The 13,311-nt window shown below is 45.1% G+C and overlaps 1 protein-coding gene and 1 long non-coding RNA gene across 2 annotated transcripts in view; one reads left to right on the forward strand and one right to left on the reverse strand.

Annotated features, from left to right (window-relative positions):
• PROSER2 (proline and serine rich 2) overlaps positions 1 to 13,311 on the forward strand; it is a 55,731-nt gene that overhangs the window by 15,651 nt on the left and 26,769 nt on the right. Inside the window, exon 2 of the mRNA XM_054503614.2 lies at positions 12,834 to 13,052. Coding sequence (XP_054359589.1) covers positions 12,915 to 13,052 — 138 coding nt within the window. The 5' untranslated portion in view covers positions 12,834 to 12,914. The remainder of the gene's footprint in view (positions 1 to 12,833; positions 13,053 to 13,311) is intronic.
• LOC129045203 (uncharacterized) overlaps positions 10,250 to 13,311 on the reverse strand; it is a 53,204-nt gene continuing 50,142 nt past the window's right edge. Inside the window, exon 6 of the long non-coding RNA XR_008504916.1 lies at positions 10,250 to 12,589. This is a non-coding gene — a long non-coding RNA (uncharacterized LOC129045203). The remainder of the gene's footprint in view (positions 12,590 to 13,311) is intronic.

The following is a 13,311-nucleotide window of genomic DNA, read 5'->3' on the forward strand; positions in this document are numbered from 1 at the left end:
AAACAAAAAGATTGATAAATTCAACTACATAAAAATAAATTCTTTAGGTCATATTACAAATTAAAAAAAAATACTTGCAATTTATATCAAATGATTTCTGTTGGATAGAAATAAAACTTTCCAGTCTGTTTCACTGCTGTCTATCCTAGTACCAGTGCCTTGTGTTTTACTTACTGCTACTTTATAGTAACTCCTTGGCCGGGCGCAGTGGCTCACGCCTGTACTCCCAGCATTTTGAGAGGCCAAGGTGGGTGGATCATAAGGTCAGGAGTTCAAGACCAGCCTGGGCAACATGGAGAAACCCCGTCTCTACTAAAAACACAAAAATTAGCTAGGTGTGGTAGGGGGCACCTGTAGTCCCAACTACTCAGGAGGCTGAGGCAGGAGAATCGCTTGAACCTGGGAGGCAGAGGTTGCAGTGAGCTGAGATCATACCACTGCACTCCAGCCTGGGCAACACAGTGAGACTCTGTCTCAAAAAAAAAAAAGACTTAAAATACAATATGGAATAGCAGTGGTGAAAATAGGAATGGTTTTTAATATTTTCCAGTAAGTATGGTGTTTGCTGTCATTTATTTTTATTTTCATTTTATTTATTTATTTATTTATTTATTTATTTATTTATTTATTTTTGAGACAAGGTCTAGCTCTGTCACCCGGGCTGGAGTGCAGTGGCCACGATCTTAGCTCACTGCAACCTCAGCCTCCCAGTCTCAAGCGATTCTCCTGCCTCAGCCTCCCAAGTAGCTGGGACTACAGGTGCCCCCTACCACACCTAGCTAATTTTTGTGTTTTTAGTAGAGACGGGGTTTCGCCATGTTTGCCGGGCTGGTTTCAAAAGCCTGACCTCAGGTGATCCTCCTGCCTTGGCCTCCCAAAGTGCTGGGATTATAGGTGTGAGCCACCACGCCCGTCCTCATTTGTTGTCATTAAAAAAAAAACTCTTATTTAGTTAACAAAAAAAATCCTCCTTATTTGTGAAGTTTTAAAAACATTTCTGCATAATTTTAAGTTTCTCAAATGCTTCTTTCATCATCTATTGAGATGATTGAATGGCTTTTCTCATTTAACCTATTAATGTGCTACATCACATTGGAAAATTAATGTTATGCCAACCTTACAATCTTGGGATTAACTCTTCTTTATCAGTATTTGGTTTATAGACCCAGGTTACTAATAATTTTATTTGGGACTTTTTGCATCTGCATTCTTAAATGACTGGCTTGTCATTTTTCCTTTCTCATATATTCTTTGGGTTTTGGTGTCAAGGTTTTAGTAGCCTCAAAATTAGATAGTGGGGGCCGGGTGCGGTGGCTCATGCCTGTAATCCCAGCATTTTTGGGAGGCCAAGGTGGGTGGATCACCCTGAGGTCAGGGGTTCAAGACCAGACTGGCCAACATGGCGAAACCCTGTCTCTACTAAAAATACCAAAATTAGCTGGGCGTGGTGGCTCACGCCTGTCCTCCCAGCTACTTGGGAGGGTGAGGCAGGAGAATTGCTTAAACCAGGGAGGTGGAGGTTACAGTGAGCCAAGATTGCACCGTTGCACTCCAGCCTGGGCGTCAGAGTGAGACTGTCTCAAAAAAAAAAAAAAAAATATATATATATATATATATATATATATATGAATGATGGTGGGGGTTGCTGCTTCTTTTTCTCTTCTCTGGAAAAGTTTGTGTAAGGTTGGAGTTATTTGTTCCTTGAATGTTTGGTAGAACTCTACAGCAAAACTTTCTCACCTGCTTTTCACTATTGAAAGATTTTTATCTGCCAATTCATTTTCATTAGTGGTTATAAGACTTCAGATTTTTTATTTTATTCTTGAATAAGCTTTAACGAGATATTCTTCCAGGAACTTGTCCATTTCATCCATGCTTTCAAATTTACTAGCATAAAATTGTTCATAAAAACCTTTTCAACATCCATGGCACCTACAGTTATGTCCCCACTTTTTATTCTGATATTGTTCATCTATTTTTTTCCCTCAGTTCTGTTGAAAGTTTGTCAATTTTATTAATATTTTCAAAAACCAATTTTTTGTTTTATTTTTCTCTACTGTATGTTTTTCTATTTAATTTCATGTTCTTTTTCTTGTTGATTTTGTGTTTATTCTTTTGGGTTTTTCCTAACTTAAGTTAGATGCTTGGTTCATTAAATTTCAGCCTTCTTGCCTAATGTCACAGGCATTTCAGTGATGTTTCAGCTGCATCCCACAGGTCTCGATAGGTAGCGTTTCTGTTGTTTACTTATGAGTATTTCTCAATTCCCAATATTGTTTCTGAGAGTTATTTAGAAGTATAAATTCCTAGTGCCTACACACATGGGTTCTTCCAGTTACCCTTAGTCTATTGATTTCTAATTTAATTGCTTTGTAATAAACAAATGTATATTTGATACCAGTCTCTTAAAATTTGCTGAGACTTGCTTTCTGGCCCCATGTCATCAGTTCTCCTATGTATTCTGTATGAGTCTGAAAGAATGTGTATTGTGAAGCTGTTGCATATAATATGTTGTAAGTGTTGATGAGATCAAACTTCCCATTATATTGTTTAAGTCTTCTATATTCTCATGCTTGATACATCAGTTGCCAAGAAAGGTGTGCGAAAGGCCAGCTTCCTGGCACTTTGGGAGGCCGAGGCAGACGGACTGCCTGAGCTCAGGAGTTTGAGACCAGCCTGGGCAACATGTGGAACCCCATCTCTACTAAAACACAAAAACTTTGCCGGGTGTGGTGACATGAGCCTGTAGTCCCAGCTACTTAGGAGGCTAAGGCAAGAGAATCGCTTGAACCCGGGAGGTGGAGGTTGCAGTGAGCTGAGATCGCGCCACTGCAATCCAGCCTGGTTACAGAGTAAGACTCAGTCTCAAAAAAAAAAAAAAAAAAAAAATTCCTGTGTGACAATGTTTTTCTTTTAACTGGATCATTTTCCATTAAATGTAATTATGCAAATATTTAGATTTTTATCATAATTTGTGCTTTTTATTTGTCCTCTTCTGTTTTGTCTTTTGTCCTTGCCTTCTTTTGGAATGATTTTTTTTTAAATCTTTCATTTATCCCCTCCTCTAATTTAGATGGTAAATATTCTGGGGTTTTTTTTAGTGGTTTCTCTAGAAATTTTAACATGAACGCTTATACAGTTTTAAAGTTGGTCAACATTTTAACTTCCTCCAAAACTCAAATCCCCTCCCTCCCATGTGTGTGCTGTCACTGTGGCGTGTTTCAGCTCTGCCTTGTAGTAGAAAACAAGACTGTTTGATATACTCAGTGTTTGTTTACATTTACTCGCATTTTTAGTCCAAATCTTTCCTCCCTGAAATAGAGCCTTTTTAAAACTGTGCTCTATTGGTAGCAGACTCGCTCTGTTTTTATTTATATAGAAATTTATAACATTTTCCCTTGGTCTTTTTTTCCAGAGACTTTTTTTAATCTGCGGTACAGGTTTTCAGCAGTTATAATCTTTAGCAGTTTTTCCCAAATATATGTATATATACATGTACATATATGTGTGTGAATGTGTGTATTTTTCAGCCTGTCTTGGTTTCAGATGAAACAGAACTCCTAGAAATTTGCATTTTCTATACTATTTTGCCATTGTTCTTTTTTTTGTTGTTTGAGATGGAGTCTTGCTCTGTCGCCCAGGCTGGAGTGCTGTGGCACGATCTCGGCTCACTGCAAGTTCCTCCTCCTGGGTTTATGCCATTCTCCTGCCTCAGCCTCCCGAGTAGCTGGGATTACAGGTGCCCGCCACCACACCTGGCTAATTTTTTGTATTTTTAGTATAGATGGGGTTTCACCGTGTTAGCCAGGATGGTCTCGATCTCATGACCTCGTGATCCACCCACCTCGGCCTCCCAAAGTGCTGGGATTACAGGCGCAAGCCACCACGCCCAGCCTTGCCATTGTTCTTGAAAGAATATTTTTATAGGCCAGGTGCAGTGGCACACGCCTGTAATCCCAGCACTTTGGGAGGCGGAGGCAGGCGGATCACCTGAGGTCAGGAGTTCAAGACCAGCCTGGCCAACATGGTGAAACCCCATCTCTACTAAAAATACAAAAAAAGGTCAGGCGCGGTGGCTCACGCCTGTAATCCCAGCACTTTGAGAGGCCAAGGCGGGCAGGTCATGAGGTCAGGAGATCGAGACTATCCTGGCCAACATGGTGAAACCCCGTCCCTACTGAAGATACAAAAATTAGCTGGGCGTGGTGGCACGCGCCAATAGTCCCAGCTACTCGAGAGGCTGAGGCAGGAGAACTGCTTGAACCTGGGAGGCAGAGGTTTCAGTGAGCCGAGATCGCACCACTGTGTTCCAGTCTAGGCAACAGAGCGAGACTCTTGTCTCAAAAAAAAAAAAAAAAATTAGCCCGCCGCGGTGGTGGGCTCCTGCAATCCCAGCTACTTGGGAGGCCGAGGCAGGGGAATCACTTGAACCTGGGAGGCAGAGGTTGCAGTGAGCCAAGATCGTTCCACTGCACTCCAGCCCGGGCGACAGAGCGAAACTCCATCTCAAAAAAAGAATATTTTTATAGTACATATAGATTTAGGTTGAGGGGTTTTTTTCTTCTCAATGTGATTGTTTCCATTGTTGCTGTTTCAAGAAGTCAGTCTAATTATCACTTCTTTGAAAATAATCTGTCTTTTCTTTGAGTGCATTCGATTGATTGAGACAGGGTCTTTGCCCTGCCCCCCAGGCTGGAGTCCAGTGGCATGATCACAGCTCACTGCCACCTCCAACTCCTGGGCTCAAGTGATCCTCCCACTGCAGCCTCCCCAGCAGCTAGGACTATAGGCGTGCACTGCTGTGCCTGGCTATTTTTTAAATTGCTTATAGAGATAAGGTCTCACTATGTTGCCCAGGCTGGTCTTGAACTCCCAATCTCAAGAAATGCTCCCACCTCAGCCTCCCAAAGCACTAGGATTACAGGTATGAGCCACTGCACCCAGCCACTTTGAATATTTTTACAGTATCTTTAAGCTTTTCAAAAGGTAATACATTCATATGGTTAAAAAAGAAAAGGTAATTATATTTCTAAAAACTACATTTAACTCTTGTCCTCAACTCACTTCTACCCCTCACACCCAACAATTGTTCTTGACTTGTATATCCTTCCAAAGTTTCTTATGCATGTAATAACAAATACAAATAGACATTCTTAATCTGTAATCTCTCGGTTTTACACAATGCATCGTATTTTATATATAGTCCTAGACTTTGCATTTTTTTGCTCAGTAATATACCCAGAGATCTTTAGTCATCAGTCCATGGAGAGCTTCCTCATTCTTTTTTATTTTTGAGATGGAGTCTCACTCTGTCACCCAGGCTGCAGTGCAGTGGCACGATCTCAGCTCACTGCAACCTCTGCCTCCTGGGTTCAAGCGATCGTCCCACCCTAGCCTCTTGAATAGCTGTGATTATAGGCATGAGCCACCACGCCCGGCTAATACTTGCGTTTTTACCAGAGACAGAGTTTCACCATGTTGGCCAGACTGGTCTCAAACTCCTGACCTCAAGTGATCCATCCACCTTGGCCTCCCAAAGTGCTGGGATTACAGGCATAAGCCACCACTCCCAGCCTTCCTCATTCTTTATACAGCTGATTAGTATTCAGTTACATGGATGTACTCTATTTAACCAGCCCCTTGTGTTAGACACTTAGGTTATTTTGGGGATTTTTGTTATTTCAGACAATCCTACAGTGAATAACATTATAAGGTTGGTGCAAAAGTAATCACGACTTTTGCCATTGAAAATAATGGAAAAAAACCTGATTACTTTTGCACCAACCTAATACATATGTCCCTGTGCGTGTGTGCAATTTCTCGGTAGGATAAATTTCCCCAAATGGAATTGCTGGGTGCGTGGGAATATATTTTACATTTTGATAGATACTATGCGGTTGCCCCCAGAGGGGTTATGCCAGTTTACACTCCCACCAGCGGAGCCTCGGAGCACCTTGTTTGCCCACAGCCTTTTAACTAAGGTTTTGAGGCTGCTTTCAAGATTTGTAGCTGCTTATAACTTTTTCTTGTTTTCAGTGTTCTGTGGTTTCATTTTGATTGTCTACTAGTACATTTAAAATTTTTATTCTGTTTGGGATTCATCAGAATTGCTCTGTCTGTGACTTGATGTCTTTATCTGTAAGCAGGATATAGAGGATACACACAAAAATGAATAATCGAGGAAAGTTTAATAAATAGATTATTTACAAAAAATATAGGCAGGGTTAGGGAAAGCAACAGAGGATGGTTCGGTACCTAGAGGACAGCAACACTCGGTAGCTGTTAGCACCCCTAGGCCCTGGGGGAAAGGGAGGGAGCCGTGGAACCTGGGGAGGGAGCTGAGAGGAAGGGCAGAGGTTGGGGTCCTCGGCAAGACCCACCAGCCTGCAGGGAGCTGGCAGCCTGCCTTTTGTGCCGGGGTCTCATTGGCTGGACTCAACCAGCAGCCCCACAGCAAGGGTGCCCATCTGATATATTCCTGCTCCTGAGGCAGAGTGTGAGGCTAGAGAAAGATGGAGAATGGTTCTGGTGGGGGGACCCTCAGACTGAAGCTATACCACCTAGTATCTTTCATCCATTGTAAAACACGCTCAGCCATTGTCTCCTTAAACATTACTTCATTCATTAATTAATTCATTCATTTTGGAGATGGAGTCTCACTCGTTTGCCCAGGCTGGAGTGCAGTGGCACGATCTCGGCTCACTGCATCCTCCACCTCCCGGGTTCAAGCGACCCTCCTGCCTCAATCTCCCAAGTAGCTGAGATTACAGGCGTGCCCCACCATGCCCGGCTCATTTTTGTATTTTTAGTAGAGACGGGGTTTTACCATGTTGGCCAGGCTGGTCTCGAACTCCTGACCTCAAGTGATTCACCTGCCTCGGCCTCCCAAAGTGCTGGGATTACAGGTGTGAGCCACCACGCCCGGCCTTGAACATTACTTCTGCCACATCAGCTCTCCTCCCCTCTGAGAAACTCCAGTTAAACACAAACCTTAGACATAGACGTAAACCTTCTCAACCTGTGCTGGGTCTCTTAACCTCTGATTGGTTTTCACATCTCTCTGTGCTACAATCTGGACAAATGATAGGTTTCTTCAGATCATTTTTCTTTCTGTCATTCTCTCTCTAGCTATATTTGATCTTCTGTTTACCCCATCTGTCGAGTTTTTTCATTGTTATCAATTTTTTCTTCGTAAAAAGTTGTATTTGGTTGTTTTTCACATTACTCTGGTTATTGTTTAGGATGATAGCATTTCCTCCTGCCTGTCGCTGGAAGCGGGGAGTCACAGGTGTTTTATATTTCATCCAGCACTGAAACAGCTTTGAACACGCCGGCCAGGCCATGGAGTCTGTCTAACTGCCAGAGAGGAAAGTTTCTGGGATTTGGTTTGGTTTTTGTTTGTTTGTTTTAGAGATGGCCAGCTCTGTCACGCAGGCCGGAGTGCAGTTGTATAATCATAGCTCACTGCAGCCTCAGATTCCTGGGCTTGAGCCATCCACCCACCTCACGAGACTACAGGCACGCACCACCACGCCTGGCTGATTTTCCTATTTTTGGTAGAGTTGGGGTGGGGTCGGGGGGCATCTCTATGTTGCCCGGGCTGGTCTCGAACTCCTGGCTTGAAGCAATCCTCCCACCTCGGCCTCCCAAAGTGTTGGGGTTACAGGCGTGAGCCACCACTCCCAGCCTGTCCAGGGTTTTACCTTCTCTTTTCCCCAACTTTTTCCCGTAGCTCATGACTAGGCTCAAGTGTCTCCTATTCTTAAAGGAAAAAAAAAAAACATAAATATGTGTATATATATATGAATCCAAAATGCTTTTCTTCAACCCCATTTTCCTCTACAGCTATTGCCTCATCTCTCTTTTCCCTTTTCACCCCAAATTCAAAAACCACTAACCATCTGCTTCCAGGATTGCTGTTCCCGGCACAGCCCACTGCAGTGATTTCTAACCCGCCTTCACAAGGTCACCTTAGTTGATGGAGTCAGTGGCTGGTTTTTAGTCCTTATTCTGTTTTGTTTTGTTTTGTTGTTGTTGTTTTGAGACGGAGTCTCGCTCTGTCACCCAGGCTGGAGTGCAGTGGCGCAATCTCTGCTCACTGCAACCTCCACCTCCCATGTTCAGGCGATTCTCCTGCCTCAGTCTCCCGAGTAGCTGGGATTACAGGTGCCTGCCACCATGCCTGGCTAATTTTTTGTGTTTTTAGTAGAGATAGGGTTTCACTATGTTGGCCAGGCTGGTCTCAAACTCCTGACCTCAAGTGATCCGCCCACCTCGGCCTCCCAAAGTGCTGGGATTACAGGCGTGAGCCACCGCGCCCAGCCCTTATTCTGTTGTGAATTTCTGTGGCTTCTGTTACTTCTCTCACTGTTGAGATGTTCTCTTCCCTTACGTCAGCCACTAAAACTGCGTGGATTCTTTCTCTTTGATCTCACAGCTTTTCTCTTCTTACCTGACAGCCACTGCAGCTTTCACATCTTCGTCGTCTCTTTTGTGAACTGATAAAATAACTTGATAACGGTTTTTATTACCTCTTAAATAATCTGTTGAATAGTTAAGATGTGCAGCATTCCAAAGATAAGGAGATCATTTGGTAAGAGTGCGTGTCCCTCCATTCTCGTCTTCACCCATTTCTCTTCCCAGAGTCAGCCATGGTCATTTTCCTTGTGTATCTTTTCAGAGGTTGTTTGCGCATAAAACCATTCACACGTATATTTTGTTTCCCTGTCAAAGTGGGAGTGTGCCCCACTCTGGTTTGTTTTTTTGTTTTTGTTTGTTTGTTTTGTATTTTGAGACAGAGTCTCACTCTGCCGACCAGGCTGGAGTGCAGTGGCACGATCTCGGCTCACTGCAACCTTTGCCTCCTGGGTTCAAGCAATTCTCCTGCCTCAGCCTCCCAAGTAGCTGGAATTACAGGCACCTGCCACCACGCCTGGCTAAATTTTGTATTTTTAGTAGAGACGGGGTTTCGCCATGTTGGCCAGGCCAGTCTCGAACTCCTGACCTCAGGTGATCCACCCACCTTGGCCTCCCAAAGTGCAGGGGTTACAGGCATGAGCCACCGTGTCTGGCCCCCCACTCTGTTCTTTCCCTTGCTTTTTTCCACTCACAGAATGTCATGGAGATGGAGGGGCCGCCTCATTCTTTTTTAAGCCAAATGTGTGGTGTTCAGTTAGCCTCACTGCTTTCAGGGCCTTCTCCTGGTTCTGCCCACCCTTCAGACCATGGCCAGAGTCATCTTTCTAAACTGTAAGTGGGTCCTGTCCCTCTGCGGGGCGTAAACCTCCCTTGGTACCCCCCTACCTGTCGGCAAAGTTCAGAAATCAAAGCTGCTTTTACTGAGGTCCAGCTGACCTCATCCCCCCAGTTTGCACCTCTCTACCTGTTTTGCAACCGTATTGTATCTTGTGCTTGAGCTGAGTTCACTGCTTTATCCTGAGCACTCGCCATTTTTCAAACAGGCTTACATTTCCACATCTTTGTTGATTCTTTTTTCTGTTAGGAATGCCCATAGGAGTGGGTGACGTTGAAGTGGTGTTTCAAGAGTTTGTTTAACGAGCCAGGTGTGGTGGCTCACGCCTTTAATCCCAGCACTTTGGGAGGCCGAGGTGGGCGGATCACAAGGTCAAGAGATCAAGACCATCCTGGCCAACATGGTGAAACCCCGTCTGTACTAAAAAGACAAAAATTAGCTGGGCGTGGTGGCGCACACCTGTAATCCCAGCCACTCAGGAAGCTGAGGCAGGAGGATCGCTTGAACCTGGGAGGTGGAGGTTGCAGTGAGCCGAGATCGTGCCACTGCACTCCAGCCTGGGCAACAGAGTGAGACTTCATCTCAAAAAAAAAAAAAAAAAAAAAAATCCAAAAATTAGCCAGGCATGGTGGCGGGCACCTGTAATCCCAGCTACGTGGGAGGCTGAGGCAGGAGAATCACTTGAACCCAGGAGGCAGAGGTTGCAGTAAGCCGAGATTGCAACATTGCACTCCAGCCTGAGCGGCACAGCAAAACTCCGTCTCAAAAAAAAAAAACAAAAAAAGAGTTTAACTAGCTGTCTCCTTAAATCTTAGAGCCATGGGCACTCCTGGACTCCCTGTAATGGCGCTGAACATTATTACATATCTGTCTTCCCTTAGAGTTGGTGCTATGTGGCAGAATCACTCGTGGAACTCCTTAAAAACACACACACTCCCAGCCTTTACCCCCATAAATATATCCTGTAGATCTGGGTCTGAGTTCCACAGAGCTTCTGATCCATTGCCTGGGTTAAGCATCAGTGCATAGATGGGCTCCTCTCTGGAAGGGAAGCCTCTGACTCATCTGCCTTTCTCTAGTACCTGGAATCTCCGCAAGGTGAGGTAGGAAAACAGTAAGCATCAAAGAATATGCTTAGGCTAGAAAGGAAGATGGGGTTCATATGGAAGCAGGTCATGACTGATTGGCTGCAACTTTTATCCTCAAGCCTGTTGGGAATGGGTTAAAGTTGACTGCTTTTGGGAGAGTGGTGACAATTAAGTGGTGTTTCGAGATTAATCCAACTGGAGAATCTGGCAGAAGTGTAGAGAAGAGGGAGAAGGCAAGGAGGACAGCAGGTGGCGGCTGTAGTTGGAACATGTATCCCAAAGCTCATGTGTTGGACACTTAATCCCCAGCATGGCCATGTTGAGGGGCAGGGACGGGAAGAGGTGGTTAACATTTTAACGTTGTTATTGCAGGAGTAGGTTCACTATAAAAGCGAGTTTGGCCCTTTCTTGTGCTCTCTCTCTCTCTGTCGCCAGTGATGCCTCCCGTTATGTTACGGTACAGCAGGAAGGCCTTCAGCAGATGTGGCCCTGGATCTTGGATTTCCCAACCTCCCGAACCACAAGCCAAATAAGTTTGTTTCTTGTACAGCAGCACAAAACAGATGAAGACAATGGCTGTGGCAATAACATAGGCACGTGCTAAAATGGTCCTGAACTTGGGTGTGGGACCAGAAGGGAAGTGGATACAACTGATGTCGTAAAGGAAGAGTCTGCAGGGCTCGGCAGCTGGCCGTTTGTGAGTGGCAGGGAGGGGAGGAGTCGGAGACGTCTCCATGGCTCATTTGTGTGATGAGGCTGCAAGCCCCTGTGTCTAGGGATGGGCGCTGATTAACATAATGTGGCTCTGGCGTTTGGCAAAACCAGCCCTTTCAGGGGAATGGCGGGAAGACCTGGTTGCTTGAGCTGCTCCGTATACCCGAGTGTGGCCATTTGCTCCTGAGATGATGGCGGGATGGGAAAAGGAGGGCTTTGTGTGTAACACCATCTAGGTCATTCTAGGACCTCCTGGAATGTACAGGGAAGATGAAGGGAGCTGCCTTTCTCTCCTGGCTCCACAGCCCACCAGCTCTCCTAGGACCATTGACTTTGTCTTTTTTTTTTTTTTTTACTATTAGGAATAGTGGCAACTTTATGTACATGCATATCATCTGGTTTCCTAGCCTTGCTCTTAAATCGCCATTTGATGTGTACTGATTGAGCAGAAATGTGTTTCTTTTAAAATCTGTTTTACAGAGTTGTCTGTAAGGTTTCTCAGAGGAGGTTTTCATGGTAATGCTTGAAGTCTTAAATGACAGGTTCCCCTAAAGGTGTTCAATGCAGATTGCACTTTCTCCACAAATGGTCATGTTTCCATTAATCAGCAAGAGGCTTATTCCTATGAGTCTTCTTTGGTCTTCTAGGAGGCTTTGTTGAACTGTCTAACATGCCGTTCAGGGGCTGGGCTGGATTTCCTGCTAAAAGGGTCAGAGGACCAGGCATGGTGGCTCACGCCTATAATCACAGCACTTTGGGAGGCCAAGGCAGGCGGATCACTTGAGCTCAGGAGTGACTCCTGAGACCAGCCTGGGCAACATGACGAAACTCTGTCTCTACAAAAAATAAGCTGGGTGTGGCAGTGCACGCCTGTAGTCCCAGCTACCCAGGAGGCTGAGGTGGGAGGACTGCTTGAGCCCATAAGGTCAAGGCTGCAGGGTGTTGTGATTTTGCCACTGCACTCCAGCCTGGGTGACAGAGTGAGACCTTATTTCAAAAAAAAGTAGCCAGGGTTCGGGGGGCGGTCAGAGGACTGTATGAAATTAAGGGGCTTACAGGGGACAGTTTCAGTGTCTTTGCTCCTGGAAGTAAAGATGGGAACTTCCTCAGTTTTAACCTGGGGTACTTTACTTTTGATGTACACATTGCAATAGCATGAGGCTTCCATAGAGTCTTCAGTTTCAGAGATGTCAGCCAGGCTCCCTGTGGTAACATGTTAGCTCTTGTCACCTCCCCTCAAGTCCAAACTGTAACAGAGCTGGAGAAGCAACCACAGTTTATGGTGTCTGAGGCAGAAAAGCCAGGAAGAGCCTGAATGTGAAAGAGCTTGGAAGTGCAGAGGAAGATGCCACATTATTCTGTCATATTTCCAGCAGCAAAGTCATCTTGAATATACCCATCTTTCCTTCAGATTATTCCGGCTGGGCATGGTGACTTGTGCCTGTAATCCCAGCTACTCAGGAGGCCGAGGCAGGAGGATCATTGGAGCCCAAGAGTTCAGTGCCAGCCTGGACAACATAGCAAGACTCTATCTCTGAAAAAAAAAAAAAACAAAAACAACTTTTTAAAATTATTATTATGTGTTCAGAACGGTTAACAATATAAAGGAGAAGTGGCAGTCAGCATCCTCAAACCAGCTGACTTAGTGTTTCCCAATCCCCTTTACCCTAATGGTCGAGTCTGAGAGTGGAGATGAATCTAAGCCATGTCTTTGAGGGATTGAGGCGTTTTACAGTCCAGGCTTACTGACCATTGTCATTCGTGTTTGGTGTCTCCAGGAGTGAGCTGTTGCCGCAGAATGGGCTGCTGGCTCCTGCCCTGCTTCCTGTGATCGAGCTGGCCCTGAGGACTCTGTGGAGATGCCTGTAACACACCGGAAATCAGACGCATCTGACATGAACTCGGACACGTCCCCCAGCTGCAGGCTCCGAGCCTTCAGCAGAGGCGGCAGCCTGGAGAGTCGAAGCAGCAGCTCTCGCTCCAGAAGCTTCACTTTGGTGAGTGACAGTTTTTCTTTCATGCTTTCCTGTGCCTGGGTCAGTGGATTTTGCCTCAGTCCCTCTCCCTTGAAGGAATATCTTACCAGGTCTTTTTGGGTCAACTAGCTTGATGTTTTGGAATACTTCTTTGTGAAGTGGTTCTTTATTTTTAATCATCTTAAATTTTGCACAAATACAGAGCATTATCCATAGCCATGGAGCAAATCCCTCGCTGTGGCCAGTAACTCATGGCTGCTTAGACCTAGACAGGACCAGG

Source organism: Pongo pygmaeus, chromosome 8 (assembly GCF_028885625.2).
Source record: "Pongo pygmaeus isolate AG05252 chromosome 8, NHGRI_mPonPyg2-v2.0_pri, whole genome shotgun sequence".
Taxonomy (NCBI): Eukaryota; Metazoa; Chordata; class Mammalia; order Primates; family Hominidae; genus Pongo; species Pongo pygmaeus.